Source organism: Hemiscyllium ocellatum, chromosome 8 (assembly GCF_020745735.1).
Source record: "Hemiscyllium ocellatum isolate sHemOce1 chromosome 8, sHemOce1.pat.X.cur, whole genome shotgun sequence".
Lineage (NCBI taxonomy): Eukaryota > Metazoa > Chordata > Chondrichthyes > Orectolobiformes > Hemiscylliidae > Hemiscyllium > Hemiscyllium ocellatum.
The window spans coordinates 56283241-56304700 of record NC_083408.1 but is presented as its reverse complement, the minus strand read 5'-3'; the positions used below and the strand labels follow the sequence as shown (position 1 = coordinate 56304700).

General features: G+C 37.9%; 1 protein-coding gene across 2 annotated transcripts in view; it reads left to right on the top strand.

Annotated features, from left to right (window-relative positions):
• snx6 (sorting nexin 6) overlaps nt 1-21460 on the top strand; it is a 50142-nt gene that overhangs the window by 14962 nt on the left and 13720 nt on the right. For both annotated transcript variants that reach the window (XM_060828390.1, XM_060828389.1), the window contains exons 5-10: nt 1927-2048; nt 2139-2262; nt 8214-8309; nt 11506-11611; nt 12199-12274; nt 20729-20768. In XM_060828390.1, coding sequence (XP_060684373.1) covers nt 1927-2048; nt 2139-2262; nt 8214-8309; nt 11506-11611; nt 12199-12274; nt 20729-20768 — 564 coding nt within the window. The remainder of the gene's footprint in view (nt 1-1926; nt 2049-2138; nt 2263-8213; nt 8310-11505; nt 11612-12198; nt 12275-20728; nt 20769-21460) is intronic.

Genomic DNA, 21460 nt, shown 5'->3' with positions numbered 1-21460 from the left:
ATTTAACTCCAATGAAGGCTTTATAAGCCCTGGCCTAATTTAACTAAATGGTCAGCAAGTGCACTGAGTTGTGGAAATCTTTAAATTTCTGGATATTATATACTTGGATCAAATGTTGACTTATGTTTCTTGTAAGAAATACCTGTATTGAAAAATTGTGTGGTCAAGCACAATTATATTGAAAAGGTTTCCTGGTACAGAGAATCGTAGTATAATGGAATATCCTAACCAAACTAGGCTTTCTCCACCCCCCACCCCCCCAAAAAAAAACAAATCTCTGCTTCCACACTGTAAGTAATCTAATCTAATCTAAAACCCTGTATTTCCAATGGTTACTCCATCTAGTCTACACATCCCAGGCATTAGGGACAATTGAGCATGGCCAATTCACCTAACCTGCACATCACCTGGAGGAAACCCATGCAGACACTGAGAGAATGTGTAAAGTCCACGCAAACCATTGTCAGAGGGTGGAATTGAATCTGGGTCCCTGGCACTGTGAGGCAACAATGCTAACCATTGAGCCACCGTGCTGGTTATATTTTTATGGTCCTTGATAGTTGTGACCATAAAACTGGGTTTCTGTTTTCTTTTTGGTGAGCTGTGTATTCTAGAGTTTATAATTTTCTTTTAGTCTAGAATGTCTTGGCTAGCCAGGTCAGCTTTCCTCTCTTCAACTTCCTCTATGCTGTGCCATTAATTTCACAGCAATATTACAAAAGTACTCGAGGATTTCGGTAAGTTTGGTTTGACTACATAATGCTAGAATCTGATATTGCTGAAAACGTGAGGGGTCAGGTTGCTGAATCTGTTTCAGGAATGCAAGAAGATAGTAAGGATGAGAAAAAGCAGTTTGGTTCTTTCAGCTTAACACTGATGAAATTTCAGTTCATTGTAGCGAGTACTGAAGTGCATTTTGTATAACCTTGCTATCTCTGATTGTAGAATTTACCTGATGGATAATTTGAGACATCATTGTTATTTGAATAAGATATTTATCATCTTAAACACAACACTCATGATGCATAGTATCACTAGGAAGCTGAATTTCAAAATATTTTCTTTGCAAGATCGAAGGAAATGGTTACTGTTCCACCAAATAAAACTCATAGATTTAGTTAATCTATTTTGGTTTTAATTGGAAAATGAGGCCTAAATTGTGTTCAGGCTATAGTTCAAGCTTCCTGTAAAATGTAATTTCACAATCACAAATGCAAACCTATTCATGAAACAGCACTTTCAGTCCATATAATGGAAAGTTCACCCAATTCTTCCAAAGAGTGACAATCATTGTCTAGTTCTCAGTGCACTCCTGCTTCTGCCACTCTTTCACATTTTTGATTGGGTCTTCCAAACCTAGTTGCTTCAGAAATATGAAAAAGATTTTATTAGTTCATTCTGTTTTTTGGCATTCTTTTGTTTTTGTTATTTAGTCACTTCTTTGAGTTCTTGACATAATGCTTTAATTTTTTTTTCCTGAACTTTACTGTGAAGTTTACAGTAGTCAAATCTTATCTTTCTAAAATTTTCTCACTAACCCCACAAGTGGTAAAAAAAAATTGAAATGTGGCCCCCTCTGTGTGAAAATGTTCCGAAACTAAATGATGCTCTTTGTCTGTTTAGTTTGTATTTTGGAGAACTTTGGATTAAAGGAATGTAACCTAGATTTTCAAAATGTAATAGGAAGGATTAAATAAATGGAATTAAATGTGTAAAGAGGCCTTTATTTTCAAGGAAACATTTTTGAGTGGTCAATAAACTTGATTTTACAGTTTGGTTTCCATTGAGAATTTACTTTTGTTTCTGACGATGTGTTTTTCATGGCTCCTACATGTGGACATCATACTTGAAATGCAAAAGCGAGACAACACTAAATGAACACAGTGACTAAACTTATATAAACTGAAGTAAATATCATCTCAACAGATCCCACCAGCACCTCCAAAGCCTGACTTTGATGCTTCAAGAGATAAATTGCAGAAACTAGGGGAAGGAGAAGGATCAATGACCAAGGAAGAATTCACAAAGATGAAGCAAGAACTTGAAGCGTGAGCATTCTAGTTATTGTGCTGTATAACGCAACCTGCACATTGTCTTGCAGTTCTTAATGGTGACTTTAAATGATTTTCTTGTTACAGAGAATACTTGGCTATATTTAAGAAAACTGTTGCCATGCATGAGGTCTTTTTGTGTCGTGTTGCTGCACATCCAGTTCTTCGAAATGACTTAAACTTCCATATCTTCTTGGAATATAATCAAGATGTCAGTTGAGTTTATTTTTATAAGGTCTTTCTAAATGTAATATGTAAATTGATGAGATTAGTTTTATTTACAAACTGTCAAATTAGCAGTTAATGGGAAAATGCCTTCTACTTCATCTGTATTTTGATAGTGCTCATATATACTGTGTGCTCAATTGCTTTTATTCTCTGCATTTCAAGTATTTGGTTTGCTTGGAATGCATCTTCAGTGCACGTTGTTCAGTAATGGAAACAAATGAGAAATTTATCAGTGTCTTAAAAGGTTTGAGCTTTAGTACAATTTACACTGCATGAATGTTTAGTTTTGGATTAGATTAGACAGTATGGAATCAAGCCCTTTGGCCCAACAAGTCCACACCAACACTCCAAAGTGTAACCCACCCAGACCTATTCCCCTACCCGATATTTGCACCTCACACTATAAGCAATTTAGCATGGCCAATTCTCACCTGACCTGCACATCATGGATTTTGAGAGGAAACTGGAGCACCTGGAGGAAACCCACGCAGACACTGGGAGAATGTGCAAACTCCACATAGACAGTCGCCCGAGGCAGAAATTGAACCTGGGTCTCTGGTGCTGTGAGGCAACAGTGCTAACCACTGAGCCACCATGTCACCCCAAATATTGCAATATCGAAAGTGTATGCTTTATTTTGTTGGCTATTTTGGGCAAATAGTTTTGGTGTCAGAACTTGATATGAATAAGGACTTCTTTTTAATGGGCAGCAATCTCTAGTATTCTGAATCTGATCCCCAAGTATAAACATTTCACAGGACTTGACAGCTTTATGTAAGTTCAGAATGGATAACTTTCTCCTTGAGATAAATTACCTCTCTTTATTTAAGAATTGTGCTGTTGAATTAATAACCTTTTGTTAAAATTGAATAAATATAGTTGCAAAACCTCTTGTTCTGATCACAATCAAGCTTAGCCTTGCAGAATGAGCTATTTATAAATTTTCAAATGTAGCCTCTTCCTGTTAATTTACTGAAAATATTAGTTTGTAGAATTATGGCTGTAAGTTTGTTCGCTGAGCAGTTAGGTTTGTTCTCAGACATTGTCACCATGCTAGGTAACACCATTAGTGAGCCTCTGATGAAATGCTGATATTCTGTCCTGCTTTCTATTTGTGTCTTGGACTGTTATGGTGGGTGATATCATTTGTGGCTCTTTTTCTCAGAGGTAAATGGGATCCAAATCGATGTTTTTACTGATGGAGTTCTGGTCTGAATGTCAGGCCGCCAGGAATTCCCCAGGCTAAATTTCTGCTTAGCCTGTCCTAGAATGAATGTTGTTCTAGTCGAAGTGCTGTCCTCCTTCGTCTGTGTGTAAGGATACTAGTGAGAGTTGGTTATGCTTGGTGACTAGTTGGTGCTCGTGTATCCTGGTGGCTAGTTTCCTGCCCCTCTGTCTGATTTAGTGTTTGTTGCAGTCATTGTAGAGTATTTTAGAAATGGCATTTGTTTTGCTGTTGGTTGGTCCTTTAGGTTCATTAGTAGCTGTTTCAATGTGTTGGTAGGTTTATGAGCTACCATGATGTCAAGGGTTCAGAGTTGTCTGGTAGTCATCTGAGATGTCTTTGTATGGTAGTGTGGCTACAGTCTCTGGCTGTGTTATGTCTTATTGTTTGGGTTTGTTGTTTAAGAATCGGCAGACTGTGTTTATCAGGTACACGTTCTTGAATATGCTGTGTAGGTATTATTTTTCTGCTGCTCGTAGTTCCTGGGTGCTGCAGTGTTTAGTGGTCCGTTTAAATACTGTCCTGGTGTAGCTCTGTTTGTGGGTGTTGAGATGATTGCGCCTGTAGTTGTGTATCTGGTCTGTGTGTGTTGCTTGTCTGTAGTTTTCTTGAGCTACATATCTCAAAAATTGCAAACTCCTGTGGGCGCAATATGCTCAATCTAGCCCAAAGTTGGGAAACCAACACCATCTGACTGAGCGCCATGCATCAACAACTGTACTTCCTACATGAATGTCTCAGAAAGCAGGTATTACCAAAATGTCTCAAGTACAAACTACTCTTCAACACCCTGCAAGCCAGAAGAATAGCAGAACAGAATGATTGCAGAATGTTACGAGAAATGATTAATAATGCCTACAACCAACTCCACAAATACAAATGGGTAATTTCACACCAGAAAACTTTGTATACCAATGCAACTGATCAGGAATGGACAAGTGCACTAGAATGAGCCATCAGCATCAAATAACAACAGACCAAGACAAAGAGAAACACTATCCCCACAAGAAAAAGTGGATAAGCTTGCGCAAAAAAAACAACACAGGCAATTCAGAAGCTTGGATTAAGAACCTGTCAGACCGACCATTAAAAGATTGGAAAAAGCTGTCTTAGTAAGAGCAATGAACTACAACTACAGAGACACCGACAAAAGGACTTCCAAGCAGCATTGGACTCAACCCTAAAAGACAACAGATGTACATAAGAAACCCAGAAGACCATCAGACAGATGGTAGCATCAATGCTAAGCAGAAAGAAAGAAGGAAGCACCCTCAATACACAGGAAAGGAAAGCTCTAGAAGGACTTGGAGATATTGTAAGCCTACTTGCAGACAAAGGGAGCAAGACTGTCATCTAAAACACAACACAGTTCATTGAAAAGGTGCTGTCAGATACCGACATCCACCAATGGCTGGCGATGGACTCCACTCCACAGCTAGAAAGCCTTATCACAGCATTCACTGTAGAAACTTCACAAATCAGGTGAAATTAATGATAGACTTTCAAAGAATGAAACCTGATGGATCCGACACATCCCACTTCTACAGAATGCTGAAGGTGCACAAACCTGGAGCCCTCCTCAGACCCATAGTCTCACTTCCCAGCACAACAAAGGAACTTCACCGTAAACTGAAATACCTAGAAGACTCATGCCACTCCATCCACTCCGTCTAGGAATTCCTGAACATCACCAAAGACACCAAGATAGAAGAGGATGAAGTCATGGTCTCTTTCAACGTAACAGCCCTATTTATATCAATTAACGTCAGCTGTGCCAAAGAAACACTGACCGCACTACTTGATGAACCAAGGAGACAAACACCAGATCGCATCAACTCCATCAGCAAGGGCAGCAACCTCAAGCTAGTAGGTCTGTCTCACTACTCGCTTCACCTTCAATGACAAGACATACAATCAAATTAACGGAACACCTGTGGAATCGCCAATATCAGGATTCTTACCAGAAGCAGTGATACAGAGACTTGAACAAACAGCTCTCCCCACGATCCAACCCAAGCTTTGGGTCCACCATGTGGATGACACCTTTCTCATCACAAAATGGAACAAATTAGAGGAAACCTACAATGTCATTAACAACAACCTTACTGGCGTACATTTCACCAAAGAGGAAGAGAACAACAATAGACCTCACCCCCCACTTCCTAAATGTCACAGTGGAATGAATAGGCAGTGGAGAACTTCAGACCAGCGTCTACAGGAAAGCAACGCACACAGACCAGATACTCAACTACAGCAGCAATCGTCTCAACATCCACTAATGGAGCTGCATCAGGACATTATTTAAATGAACCACAATACACTGCAATACAACCAGGAACTATGAGCATCAGAAGAAAAATACCCACACAGCGTAGTTAAGAACAGTGGGGTACCCAATATACACAGTCTGCCGATTATAAAGCAGCAAACCCAAATATGAAGACACAACACGCCCAGAGACTGGAGTCACACTATCAGACTACTTTGACACCTTGACATCACGGTAGGTCATAAACTTACCAACACACCGAAACATACAAACAAATCAACGGTTGTATTGCAGTGTATTGTGGTTCATTTAAATAATGTCCTGATGCAGCTACTGATGAACCTAAAGGACCAACCAACAGCAAAACAAATGTCATTTCCAAAGTACACTGCAAGGACTGCAACAAACACTATGTCGGACAGACAGGCAGGAATCTAGCCACCAGGATACACAAACACCAACTAGCTAACAAAAGACATGATCAGCTATCACTAGTATCCTTGCACATAGACGAAGAATGACACCACTTTGTCTGGGACAACACATCTTTCCTAGGACAGGCTAAGCAGGAATTTAGCCTGGGAAATTCCTGGAGGCCTGTTATTCATACTGGAACTCCATCAATAAACACACCGATTTGGTCCCCACTTAACAACCTCTGAGAAGAAGAACTGGAAATGATATCACCCACCTTACCAGGCCAAGACACACACATAGAAAGCGGAACAGAACATCAATGCTTCACTGGAGGCTCACTGATGTTATCTAGGATGGTGACAAAACATCTGAGAACAAACCTACCTTTTCAGCAGTAAACTTACAACCTGAACCTCAACCTGAGCTACACATCTTCTCAAATTGTAGAATTATGACTGATAAAACTAAAGTCGCAAGATTTCTCATATTCTACTCCAGACACACTGATTATTATATATTCAGGGTAATGTTAGAAGAGATGTGAGCTTCTTAACTACATCACACAAAGCTGCCTGAACATTGAAATGGTCAGAAACTGAGGGTCTGATGGTGGATTTGCTCAGCTTTGAGGGAAGAAAACCCCTTGGAGAGATGTTTCCCTCTCCAGCCAGTCAGCTTTTTAGAGAGGCCATTCCCTCCGCGATTTCCTTATCAGATTCATGCCCCCCACAACCCATACCCCACTCCTGGCACCTTTCCCTGCCTCTGCAAGAAGTGCAAAACCTGTGACCACACCTCCCCCCTCACCTCTGTCCAAGACCACAAAGGATCCTTCCACTTCCGACAGAAATTTACCTATACTTCCATGACTGTCATCTACTGTATCCGTTGCACCCAATATGGCCTCCTCTGCATCGGGGAGATAGGACACCAACTTGCGGATCATTTCATAGAACATTTGTGGGACATCCGCACCAACCAAATCCTCCACCCTGTGGCTGGACACTTTAACTCCCCTCCCACTCCTCTAAGGATATGCAAGACCTGGGCCACCTTTGTTGCCAAACTCTGACCACTCGACGCCTGAAAGAAGAATGCCTCACCTTCCGCCTTGGAACCCTGCAACCACATGGGATTAATATGGATTTCACCAGTTTCCTCATTTCCCCTCCCCCCTATCTTATCCCAGTCCCAAGCTTCCACTCTGAACTGTCCTCTTGACCTGTCCATTGTCTTTTCCATCTATCTGCTCGACCCTCCTCTCTGATCTATCACCTTCTCTCCCAGCTTCATCCACCTATTGCATTCTCAGCCCACAAGCCTCCATCCCTGATGAAGGGCTTATGCCTGAAACATTGATTATCCTGCTCCTTGGATGCTGCCTGACCTGCTGTGCTTTTCCAGCACCTCTTGACTTGGCTTTTAGGGACTTGAAATAACTTGTTATAAAATTTATTGTTTATTTTGCAACATGTCCAATTTCTGCTTGCTGATATCCAGTATAGTGGAGAGGAAATAGAACACATCATGAGCAAATTAAATAATCCTCTGATAGCTGTAGCATTGTGTTTTGGTCATTCACTATAATTTACCATCATTATTTATTTAAAAATGTGATTTGGAAAAAATATGTATTTTCACCCTTATGGTTTTTTGTAATTCTCTTGGCTACAGAGAATAGTTGAGCTGCTTTCATTTCTAATTCATTTATGGTAAATCCATGACAAATTGAGCAAAATGACATGAAATTAATACCTGTGCTGATATTAATATGTTGTGCTGGATTGCACTCTTATTTTCTCACTTTCAGTTATACTGGGGATGCTAGATATTGGGAACAAGGAGAGCAAAACTTGACCCCCTGTCAATCCTTATTTTGTAAACTGCCCTTTGTATTTCAGTTGGGAAAATAATAGATTGTAAATGTTTCTTTAAAACCAAGATGTTAATTTGCATTATTTTTGGGAAAATGCTTCAGTACATATTGTACTAACTAAGGTAATGTTTTTCTTTTGCATGTAAGCTGAGTATTCGTGGGAAAAATAAAAAGGAGAAATTGGAAGATTTCTTTAAGAACATGGTAAAGACAGCTGATGAAGTGCTTGTTGGAGGTGTTAAGGTGCGTGAATCTTCTTTATTTAAAGTCCAAGAAAATTGATAAAACTATTATAAAAAGATTAATCTGTATTACTGTCATGCTGTGTTGTAGTGAATATGTACTGTTGTTGTACATGTGATACCATATATCAGTGCTTTGCAGACTTATTTCCCACTGTGACACTGTGTAGCTGCTTGAAAGTTTGTGCAACTCCAAATTGGGGATGGGCGGGTGGGGGCGGGCAAGGTAAATTGTGAGAGTAGTAGAATAAAGGAACAGAATTGGTGGCGTTGATCAAGTCTTGGAGATTAGTTCTTTAAGGTATTCCCTCTAAGGCACAGGAAGTAAATAAAATCTGTCTGTACATTTCATGGGGCTATGAACCTTTTCGGCTGTTCTGCTCCACAGCAACCATTGTTGCATTGGTGGGCCTTGAAACTGGATTGTAACCTGCGGTTTGGGAACTCTTTCCATTTATTATATCGAATTTTGCTTAACCTACATTATGAGCGTAGAAACCCACCCAAAGCAAAATGTATCAGAATTCCTATTTATCTAACTGTTTCTTGATTAATGTTTCTTTAATGCATGTGAGAGGAATTTCTAGAAAGCACAGCAGAGATGAGGAGTAAAGCACTTCTGAAATAAAACTCGAATCAGACAAGAAAGCAGGAAACTTTCTTAAATAAGTAATAGATATAGGAGAGGGAGTAAGTAGGCTGTAACCAAACCACCACCTTGATGTCCTAATTGTTATCACCAGCAGCCTGAGGGAAAAAATGAGAGCAAAATACATTTAAATCTATTCATAGAGTCACAAAATCCGTTAGTTTTTGTTTTAAATACCATATACCAATATAGAATTAGGATGCTGACCTTATTGAGTTTACCAAGTTGTAGGTTGCTTGGAAAAGGGAGTGTAAATTTCATTTATTTTTGTTTGTTTGCATCATTTCCAGTAAATGCCGTGGTGGATTTTCAAAATATGTTTTCCTAATTGAGTTGTTAATGTGGTTTAAGAAAATTCTAATGTGATCAATTTTAAAATGTATGGAAACATCTGCTTTACTCAGTTGCGAGTCTCCTGGCAGTATGCCAACATGGATGTTTGCAAAATTTCCAAAAAAAATGTTTGTTGGATAGCTACTAACCTATTTTTTTTAAATTAGCTGCATTGCTGATCCTTTACAAATACATGGTTTTTTTGGGAATTTTAACTGTATCTGAGCATAAACAGATATTACAGTTTGTGAATTAATATTTTTAATCTTAAAACATTGAACACATATGTGTACAGGTGAGCCTCGATTATCCGAACAAGGTGAGCGGGGAGTATTGCCACAAAGCTGGATCTTTTTTCTCAAAGCTGTTCCTTTTCTCAAGGATACTGTGTCCTTGATTTTTTTCTTCTTGAGGGGTCGTAAAGCAATCCAGCTCTGGATCGGCTGGGTTGGTACAGAGATGAAAAGGATATTGGGAGGCCCTTTTTGTTTATACGTAAGCAAGTGAGACTTTAGGCCACAGCTTTCATATATTAGAAGTAACCTGTATAATGAAAGGGGGACTGGTCAGTCCTGAAAGCTGAAGTCTTGTTTGAGTCAGTTCAGCAGTGGGCTGCTAGACACTCCCTCCTTCTGCCCTTCTAACTTTGGCCTCTGTTTTATTTTTATTGTGTTTAAGGAGTTTGTTTATTGGGACTGTTCATATTCGGGAAAATATAATTAAGTCCTAGGTTGGATAGACTGAGTTCTGAGGGTATTCTTTATTCTATTCTTTGTGTTTCATTCCGTAATTTTTGTGAATAAATTTTTGTCTTGTTTTAAAACCTGGTAGTCAACCTAGCTAAAGTACTCTGGGTAATTTTCACTGTACACTTACCAAAACAAATTGCAAAGTTACGGCCTGAGCTGCCTGCTTAAGAATGTTTTGAGTGGTCTGGCCTAGTTCGTAACAGTATTTTGTTCAGATAATTGTTCGGATAATCGATCTGATCGTAAACAAGTGGTAATTTATGAGTGCCAGTTATCCGAACATTTCTCGATTATCCGGCAATGCACGCCATAACTGATAACTATAGCTGATTGCCTAATGCCATTTTTAAGGGACCTTGAGATCTTGTTCGGATAATCGAAATGTGGATAATTGATGTTCAGGTAATCAAGGTTGTACTGTATTCACGTTTATCAATATATCCAAGCTTGTTTCTTGCCAGAAGATTGCTTTAGGTCTGTTGTCTTTTTTTTTAGTGGAAATATTACTTCAGGCCTTTTGAAGATATTTATCTGTGAGGTAGCTGCTGCATATAAAGAAGATATACTGCAATAGACTAGGAAAAAAAGCAAGAAAGAGAATTTAGCTACATTTTAAGGTTTGACTAAAAGGTCTAAATTATAAATTCAAATTCATATGGAAATTGAATAGATATAAATGTCTGAGTTTATCATATCATCAAATTAAATCATGTAACTAGTTAATTAAACTACATTCTGCATTAGTGTTGTTGCTACATAAACTTGATATTTGCTTAGTAGCCTTTTTAGGTTTTCTAAATTTTGAACTGCAATTGGAAGGCATTTTCACCTCTACCTCAACACCACCCCGATGTTTTCAAACTCCAAATAATTTCTTCTTCACTATGTTCTGTCCTTGCTAATTTATGTTAACTCTGTATTCCCCAAAATGTTCCATTTAAAATTGTAATAACTGTTTAGAAATCCTTCCACCACCTTGTACCTGTCTTATTTCTTGGTCCCTGTTCTTGATTTCTCTGAATCTAGTAAATCTCTGTATTTTGCTATTATCCCTTTCTCAGTTGGCTCAGAATCCACTACTTAGTCAAAAATTTTGATCACTTTCCAATTATTTTCATTTGACTTTCCAGCTTCTTTGGTGTGAAGGATTTCCAGATTGATCTTAAAGTTGTATACCTATCTACATAATGAGAAATGTCACATCATTATCAATTTTTAATAAAAAACAAATCTGCTGATTATCCACTTGCAGTTGCATAAAGGAAAATTTGTTAGGATACATCTAACCAGAAATGACAATATGGCAACCATTGATTAGCTGACTAAGATTAGCTATTATTTAGATTTAGATCTGAGACCATAGAAGTACTCTAGCAAGTACGTAAGAATTGACTTGCTGTTTAAGCAAACCAAGTTTTTGAATTATGTATTAAGTTGTTTTTAAACTAGCTGCAAAATATTTTTAGGATGTTGATGATTTCTTCGAACACGAGAAAACCTTTCTTCTTGAATATAATAACAGAATAAAGGATGCAGCAGTCAAGGCTGACAAATTGACAAAATCACACAAGAGTAAGTGGCTTTTTTTTGTTTTAAAGCTTTGAATATGAAGCAATACTATGGATACATTTAAAATATGTGAAATAATTTTTTTTGTAGTATTTTATTTGTTTCTGTGGGGCTAGTACCTAAATCAATAGAAAAATGTAGAGACTGAGTATTTTTTGGTAAAATAATTTAGTTTGTCTAATTACTCAAATAATAATAATTGCAATTTTAAATAGTCATTTATTCAGTACAGAATATTGGAACACATTAATCTTTTTTTTAAAAATAATGAATAGCTGATCAACCCATAGAAGTAGTTATGACGGTATTGTTGACCAGCACAGAGGTACTGAAGCATAAATTGGATTGTGGTGGGAAGGTTTAGTTGAAAGTGAAAAAGAAAGTTCAAGATTGGGAAAGGAATTAAAAGTCAAAAGGGAAGATAGAAAGAGGAACTAAGACTCGAGTGACTTTGATGTAATAACTGGGGTTGAAGGGAAAGGCTACACACAATACACAAGTAGGCGTTTTGAACAGTTACTGAGAAACCATTTCTACTACTTTTATGTAAAATATCTTACTGTAGTACACTACATGCTTTTGCTTTTCAGATGTGGCAGATGACAATAGTAGAATTAGTTCAACATTGCATACACTAGGAACTCAAGACTCAACAGATCTGTGCAAGTAAGATTTACAATATTTTTTTCTAGATATTTCATTTTATTTTTAGTGTCACGTGAATTATGAAATAGGAGATTTCATGATGGCTTGTTAGTCTTGATGGAATATTAAGTCTTAAATTTGGAAAGTGTTATCTTTGATTTCTATATTTTGTTCGCTTCAGTATTATGCTCACTTCAGTTGAGACCATGATGTGGAGATGCGGGCTGGGGTGGACAAGGTCAAAAGTCAATGACACTAGGTTATAGTCCAGCAGGTTTATTTGAAATCACAAGCTTTTGGAGGACTGCTCCTTCATTACGTGAAGTGAAGAGTCAAGGACAGACTTTATAATCAGAGAGGTTAGAAAAACCAGACAATGGTATGAATGGTTTGTATGATCTTTTCATCTCTCATAAGTATAAAGTCCTGTGCCTGGGTGCTCTCTTCTCTTCACCTAACAAAGAGGCAGCGGTCCGAAAGCTTGTGATTTCAAATAAACCTGTTGGACTATAATCTGATGCTGTGTGGCTTCAGTTGAGGCAACAGTTGAATTATTGGCTTTGCTGTCTCTGTATAGTGGGGAGAAAAATACCAGCCTGTTATTGATGCCCATTGTTGTTTTTGTACTGACTCATTAGAAACATCATGTGATTAGAATAGAATCTGCTTTGGTTATGATGAAATAGTCAATTGATAAGTCATTGCCACACATGAAGAAAGATCACCTGAGGTGAGGTGAAGTGACCGAGTACTACTGGTGTCTGTGGAGATGGATTTGAGAGAGAACGGGGTGGAAATTAAGATTAGAGTATTTCTTTATAACGGACATGAGTAGTGCAATTAAACTTCAGTCAACAGTGTGATTATTTTGTCTCGTCTAGTTTTACAGCAATTCTTATTAGTCAACAGTGTCTTTATTTTTCACCCCATCCATAATGATTTGGAACTGTATGTTTTACTGATAGACTTGCATATTAAGGATTAACATGCAATGATTACATAATATGTTCATTGTTGTAGGCAAATTCTCATGCATTACTGAATGAAGGGAGGGTATTGTACATAATTGAACAAAAAGAACAATGAGAACCTGATTAACTGTATCTTATTCATTTAGAGGTGCAACCTTACGCATTACTCACCAACCTCTAAATCCTATTACCCTAGGAGAGGGGGCAGAAACTGCAGCCAGTTCTAGAATGATAATTTGTGACTGGAAAGACAACCAAGAAAAGTCGCAATCTATTTGGAAGTGCAGCATTCCCTTGTGTGACTGTGTCAAGTTCTTTTCTATTAACCACTCGAGTTTCAGTATGTGTCAGTAGATTGTCCTGGAGGCTGATGATTGCCATTTATTCTAAATCTGCATTTTGATTTTATGGAGAGAGCCTCTATTCCTACCTTCTGTGTACATTTTAAATAACACTCAGCTAGACAATATCCAGTTTGTTTGCTTTCAAAGCCAGTGTTTATTGCCCATCCCTACTTGCCCTTGAGCTCGCTTCTTGAACTCCTGTAGATGTGTGCTGTAGGTAGATCCATGGTGCTGTTGGGAAGGGAGTTCCAGCATTTTGACCCAGTGACCCAGAAGGAATAGCAATATATTTCTAAGTCAGAGTGGTGAGTGGCTTGGAGGGGAATTACAGTAAATTAATTCCTGTGGTGTAGTGTTTAAGTCAACATGCCAGGTCACTAAAGAAGTTGGCAATTGTAAGTGCATTGATCACCATCTTCTGAAATTCTATACAGGAAGGCATTTTTAACCGGTATGCTGAGGAACCCACCAGAAAGCATGTTATCTTAGATCTGGTTTTGTGTAATGAAATGGAGTTAATAATCTTTTTGTGTGAGGTACTTAAGGAAAAATGGGATAATTGTATTCATCACTGGGATTGAAAATGAAGTTGTCCAATCCAAAACTATGCTTTAATCCTAAATGAAAGAAAAATTGAAAGGTGAGTTGGCTGGATAGACTGGGTAATCTCACTAAAAGCATGATAGTGAGTAGGCAATGGTTACTATTTAAAGAATGAATGCATGCATTGTCACCATTCTACTTTCTTCTTGGGCAAAGGATTACATCAGGAAAAATGGCCCAATTATGGCTAACAAAACAAATTAAGTATAGATTTACACTCAGAGGAGTCAGATAAAATTGCTAGAGAAGGTACCAAACCTGAGAACTAGGAGTGGTTTGGAAATCGGTGAAGGAGGACCAAGAGGTTGACTAGAGAAGAAAAATAGTGAGAGTAAACTTGCAAGTACATAAAAGTAGACTGTAAGAGCCTCTATAAATTTGTAAAAAAAATTAGTGAACACAAATATAAGCCTCTTGAGGTCTGAAATGGGAAAATTGATAATGGAGAACATTGAAGTGGCAGAGCAGTTGAACAACTGGTTTAGATCTGACTTCACAGAAAAAGACAAAAAATCCTAGAAGGATTCGGGAAGCAAATATCTTTGGAAAAGAGGAATGGGAAGAGACTAGTATTAACTTTTTAAAAGGTGGTAGAGAAAGAAATGGGACTGAAAGCTGACAAATCCCCAGGGTCTGATCATTAACATCCCAGGTCACTAAAAAAATTGGCAATCAAAATCACAAATACATTAATTGCCATGTTTTGAAATTCTGTACATCGGAGAATGAGAAATATAAACCACTATTTAAAGATGAGAGAGGGAGAAAAATGAGGGGGGGGGTGGAATAAACAATATGTCTAACATCAGAAGGCCATTAGAGTGCAACAGGGATCAGTAACTGGGCCCACAATTATTTATAATACATATTAATGATTTGGATGATGGAAGTAAAGGTACTATCACCAAGTTTGCGAATGACATGGAGTTTACAGAGGCTAATTAACAGATTGAGTGGGCAAAAACTTGGCAGATGGAATATAATGTGGAAAAATGAGGTTATGCCCGATGGTAGAAAGAGTAGAAGGGCTGATTATTGTTTAAATGGGGGAAGACTGCAGAAAGCTGCAAAACTAAGGGATTAGAGGGTTCTGATTCATTAATGAGGGTGGGGGGGTGGGGAAGCTAGCATCCAACTTCAGGTTTTAGGGAGGCAAATGAAGAGTTGATCTTTATTCTAAAAGGAATGGAGTATAAGAATAGGGATGTCTTGCTAAAACCACAAAAGATTCACGAGGTGAGAAAGACTGTTTTCGAGAGGTTGAGTAGGTTGGGGTCGTACACGTTGGAATTTAGACGAATGAAAGGAAACCTGGTCTGTTTTGATAAGATTCACAGGAGCTTGTCAGGCTGGCTACAGAGAGCTTATTGCCCTGTGTGCGTGTCTCGGACTATAGGGCATAATCTCACAGTAAAAGATCATCTATTTAAGATAGATGAAATTTTTTTTTCTGCTGTAGTAAATCTGTGGAATTCTTTACCACAGACTGCTGTTGAGGTTAGGTTATTCAGTATGTTCAAGGCTGAGAATGATAGATTTCTAATCAATAAAGGGAATTATAAGGCTTTATAAGGCTCTTGGTTGGCGCGGGGGTGGGGTGGGGGTGTAGTCAGATGTTTAGACTATTGTGAGCAATTTTGGGCCCCATACCTCGGGAAGGATGTATTGGCTCTGAGGCAGGTCCAGAGGAGGTTCATGAAGATGATCCCATGATTGAAAGGCTTAACATATGAGGAATGTTTGAGGACTCTTGGACTATACTCGATGGAGCTTAGAAAGATGAGGGGCTATTTGATTGAAATTCCAGAATACTGAACATGGACATTGGGAAGATGTGTCCATTGGCAGGAGAGATGAGCACCCAAGGGGCACAGCCTTGGATTGAAGAAGGGAATACCTTTTAGAATGGAGATAAGGAGAAACTTCTTTAGCCAGAGAGTAGTGAATCTGTGGAATTCATTGCCACAGAAGGTTGTGGAGGCCAGGTCATTGGGTATATTTAAAACAGAGATAGATAAATTCTTGATTGCCGAGGGCGTCAAAGATTACAAGGAGAAAGCAGGAAAATGGGGTTGAAATGGCGGAGCAGGCTTGATGGGCGAATAGCCTAATTTCTGCTCTGTGTTATGGTCTGATGGAATTCAGATTTATGGGGATATGGCTGGAAATTGGAGTTGAGGATTATATGATCAACCATGTTCTTATTGAATGGTAGGATAAACCTGATGAGCAAAATAATCTACTTCTGTTCCTACATTTTATGATCTTGTATTGTAAGGTATATACTGGATTCTATTGTAAAGTATGTGATAACAGTCACTTAGAAAACACCAATAGCATTTTGATTTTCAGAGAAGTTTTGATAAAATCCCACAATAAAAACAAAGCATGTCATATTGGTTATAATATACTGGCATGCATTGTGAATTGGTAATAAGGCAAGAAACAAAGTCAGAATAAAGGGATTTTTGCAGAATGGAAGCTAATGGTAATCAAATGTATTATTTTCAAGCTTATTAACAAATCAAAAGTGGAATTGAGAGTGGTAACGAGGATGTAACAAGCATTCAAGGCAATTTAGACGGGCTGAATGAATATGCATCAAAATGGCAGATGCAATATAATGTAATTAAGTGTGAAGTTGTCCACTTCTGTATTAAAACTATAATGGCAGAATATTACGTAATTGGCGATGACTTATGAAATGTTGATGTAGAATTAGACCTTTGTATCATCCTCCACTGGTCACTGAAATTAAACATGCAAGTGCAGTAATCGATTAAGTCAAATGCTAATTTAGCCTTCATTGCAATAGGGTTTGAGTACAGAAAAAAGGAAGCTTTACTTCATTTGTACAGGGTGAGACCACACTTGGAGTTTGTGCACAGTTTTGATCTCCTTACCTAAGAAAATACACACTTTCTATAGTGGGAATGCAACAATGTTTTACCAGACTGATTTCTAGAATGGCAGCTTTGTTGTAGGATAAGAGATTGAATCTGCTAGGACTGAATTCACCGAGTTTGGAAGAAGGAAAGAAAATGCTGTTGAAGTATATAATGCAGGGATGATGATTTCCCTTGGCCGAGGATGGTCCAGATTAAGAGGTTGTGATCTCAGGACTGAGGTGGGAGAAATTTCTTCATTCAAGAGGTTGGTGTACCACAGAATAATGTAGAATCATTGAACATGTTTAAGAAAGAAGTATATTTCTAGAGGCTGAAGGTGTTAAAGCATATGGGAGGAAAACAGGAGACTGGCATAAGGGATGAGCTGTGATCATGTTGAATGGCAGAGTGGGTCCATTGAACCAAATGGCTGCCTCCTACTTCCTATTTTCTATGTTTCTGTGTTTGAGGTTGTGCCTCTTAAGATTGTTTTTCAGTGCCCTTGAAGTGGAAAATGTATAGGCTAGCTCATTTAATATTGTAGTAGCTGGTCATGTCATGGTCCCCAGATCATGCTATTATTTAACTAAATCCTGGTCACTGAAATGTGCGCTCTGTATAATTGCACAGCTTATGAATGATCTGTGGTACTGAATTGTTCAAAACCTGCAAGTTGAAATAGTAATGGTTAGGGCTGAGTCCAAGATTGACTTCATCTGCTATCTTTCCATAGTTTATTTTTCACTCTTTTCAGCAACAAAAGCTGGACATAGGCTTTGGTAGGTTCCAACTTATAGAACTATGTTGCCTAAGTGGCAATTGACCTTGGCAGTGCAGTCTATAATGTTGTCTCTACTGCTTGTGCATATTAACAAGCAATTACATTTCATAGCGTCCTGCATTGAGAGAATATGCCAGGAGTGACTGAGCTTCTGACAGTCACTGCATTTGTCTGCATTATATAACATTCACCTCGTGAGCTCTTTTGCTTAATATCTCTTGCACAGTCTGAGTTATAGGCTTTCCCATTGCCTTGAGCAACTTTGAGAAATGAAAGCAACCGATCTTTAGTAAATTAGACTTGCCTAAAACATTTGTGGTTAGAATCATGGAATTTTACAGTACAGAAGGAAATTATTCGACCCACTGTGTCAGAAAGAGCTGCCCAGCCAGTCCCATTCTCTAGGCCTATCTCCACAGCCCTCTAAATTATCACTTTCAAAAATATATCCAGCTTTTTTTGTTTTGAAATGGCTTGCGGAATCAACCTGCCGCTCTTCCAGGCAACATATTCCAGATCCTAACAACTGAGTAAAGAAGTTTCTCATCTCACACCTCGCTCTCTTGCTGGCAATCTTGAAATTGTGATCCCTAGTTCCTGGCACACCAACTAATGGAAACAGAAAATTCTCCTTTATCCTGTTAAAATTGTTCATAGTTTGAACATTTCGATAAAGTCATTTCCTAACCATATTTGCTCCAAAGAGAATAAGCCCAATATCTTTTAGGGCGGCACGGTGGCACAGTGGTTAGCACTGCTGCCTCACAGTGCCTGTAGACCCGGGTTCAATTCCCGACTCCGGCGACTGACTGTGTGGAGTTTGCACGTTCTCCCCGTGTCTGCGTGGGTTTCCTCCGGGTGCTCCGGTTTCCTCCCACAGTCACAAAGATGTGCGGGTCAGGTGAATTGGTCAAGCTAAATTGCCCGTAGTGTTAGGTAAGGGGTAAATGTAGGGGTATGGGTGGGTTGCGCTTCGGCGGGTCGGTGTGGGCTTGTTGGGCCAAAGGGCCTGTTTCCACACTGTAAGTCTAATCTAATCTCTAATCTTTCCTTGTATCTGATGCAAAAATCTGTCCTATTCGTTGGTCAGTGTTACTTTCATATGATCTGTACCAAGTCTTTTAAGAACTTATGCAGTCCTTGATTGCCCTCTGATGTTTAACATAGGTGAGTTAAGGTTTGCAACTGTCTGGTATTTTTAATGCTATTTTTACATTCTTTGTATGGAAACATTTATCTTTTGCTAATGTGAATTTATCTATATTTAAATATAGCTATGAAGCACAAATGTTTTCCTGTACTATTTCACAAAATTAAACATTGAAATTTGTAATAGGTTAATCTTCATTTTTGGTGATTTATCCTGGAGAAATAACCTTTCAATTAGGTTACAGGCATGATGAATTCAACAGCTTAGTTTTATTTATTTTTCATACTGATGCTGAGTTCAAGCATGTGTAATGTACTCTTCGTATTGTGGCGTTTTCCACCGTACCAGAATTATTAAGCTAAAGAAAATGTTCAAACTTTTAATCTATGATTTATAAAATATGATCGTTCGCAGGTCATTCCTGACCGTACAGACTATATTTAACAGTATTATAATTCACGATACAAAGATACTGTTAAATATTTGACATAGAAAAGGGAGACCAAATTAATTATAACTTGCATTTTTGCATACTTGATATACTAACTATTTCTTGTAAATTTCTTTGCAATCTGCTTTATGATTAGCATGAATTTGCACATGGACTATTCATATCATAGGTTATAATGATGGTTAAGCTCAAATGGTTCATAGCTCATCTCCTGAACCCACAAATTTAATTATGCTTTTATCTGTTTTAACAATTATACTTCAGTCAATCGAACTACATATTTGCAAGCCAAAGGGCACAATTTCCTTTGCATTGTATGAAGTTTAATAGATATGATCTATATAAATGTATGACTATTACATAACACACAGAAACAGTCCTTTCCTGAGAGACCCATTACAGCGTGATCGTTACAGATCAGTGCACTACATGGTTCACAGAAGTGTGATAGTAAAAAATTTATGGTTCTAAAGGGAAAGTTAATTGTTTTATGTCTGGTTTTGCATTGTGCAATGTTGAAATATGCATAAAAAGCACTAATTTAAATCTTTTTTTAATGTATTCATATACCAAAGACGTAAGTGTCAGTAAATATTAAGAAGAATTAACATTTGTAGGTTTAGTTGGATATGCAGGTCCAGCCAAAATTGTTAAATGTAGTTAATCAGTACATTTTGGGAAGAAAAGACTGTGTGGACCAGGCTCTTAAGTATTACTATTCTGATGTGATACTCAGTGAAAACTAGACTGCTACATTCACATTTTAAATCTTAGCTTTCCCACTGAGCAATAATTCATTTTTAATACTAAAAATGTATTATTCTGTATTTACTCATTTTGAATATAATGTTTTAGGAGTAAAATGCCCTTCTATCCAGAAATCACTTCTTCCAATGTCTGCATCAAATTTCTGAATCCGTTACTGGCACAGATGAGCTCATTTGATAATTTGTCAAGTTTCGAGCAATGGTTCAAACTCAGTAGCATCCCCAATGTCCAACAGCATGTTACAGTTTTGTGATATGCACATTAAAGAATAACTAAACTTGTTTCACTTAAGATACCTTGAGGTTATCACTTAAGAATAGATTCATTCTTTAAACACAGGCCTAGGAATTGTTGAGACACCAAGTGAATTGCATGATTTCCCTTTAGTTTTGAATGGTAACATATAAGATACATTTGTTGGAATGATCAGTTTGATAAATTCCCATTGCTCATTATTTGCCATATTAGTTTTGGAAAACTACTTTACAGCTTGGTAATGTGTTCATAATTTTGTTTCAGATTTTTCTTGAAGGTATCAGAATTATTTGAAAAAACAAGGGTATGTCACTTTTGCATGCATATAGTTTCACTAACTTTCCAAATTTTGAAATTTAGCTGAACTTTCCTTCATAGGTTTTTTTTGTACGCCATAAGCCTATTGCCATTTTATTCAGCATTGTTATAGATTTACAACTCCTCCATACATGTAGCACATTTTAACAGAGAGAGAAAAAAATTCTTGAGGTGTTTTATATGGGTGTTAGGAACACAAACCAAAACCTTGGGTGACGGACATGAATTTATTTTTAGGAGAATCTTGGAGGAGGAGTATGAAGGAAGGAGGATTCTGGAGGGATCTCCAAAGTTTGGGGCTTGGGTAGTTGAAGGTGCAATTATAAATGTTGAGATGGAGAAAGAAGGAAATGTACAAAAAGCCAAAGTCAGGAATGAAGAATTTGGTGGTTTTAAGGGCTGGGGAGGAGTTCTAAAACTAGGGTCAGATCAGGTCATCAAGGGACCCAACATAAGGATGAAAGTGTTAGTTTGCAAATACCGGGAGATTCTGAGAATAAGTGGGTCAGTGTGGTTGGGGTGATATGTTTCTATGTGGGATTTGAATGAGTTGAAGAATTTGGAGCATTAAGGAAGGGAGAGCATTGAAGTAGTTGAGTGGAAGTGAAAATGGCAGTAGTTGAGTTTTTGTTAGATTGGAGGAGGTCAACAAAGTTACAGATGTGCAAGTAAAGGAGG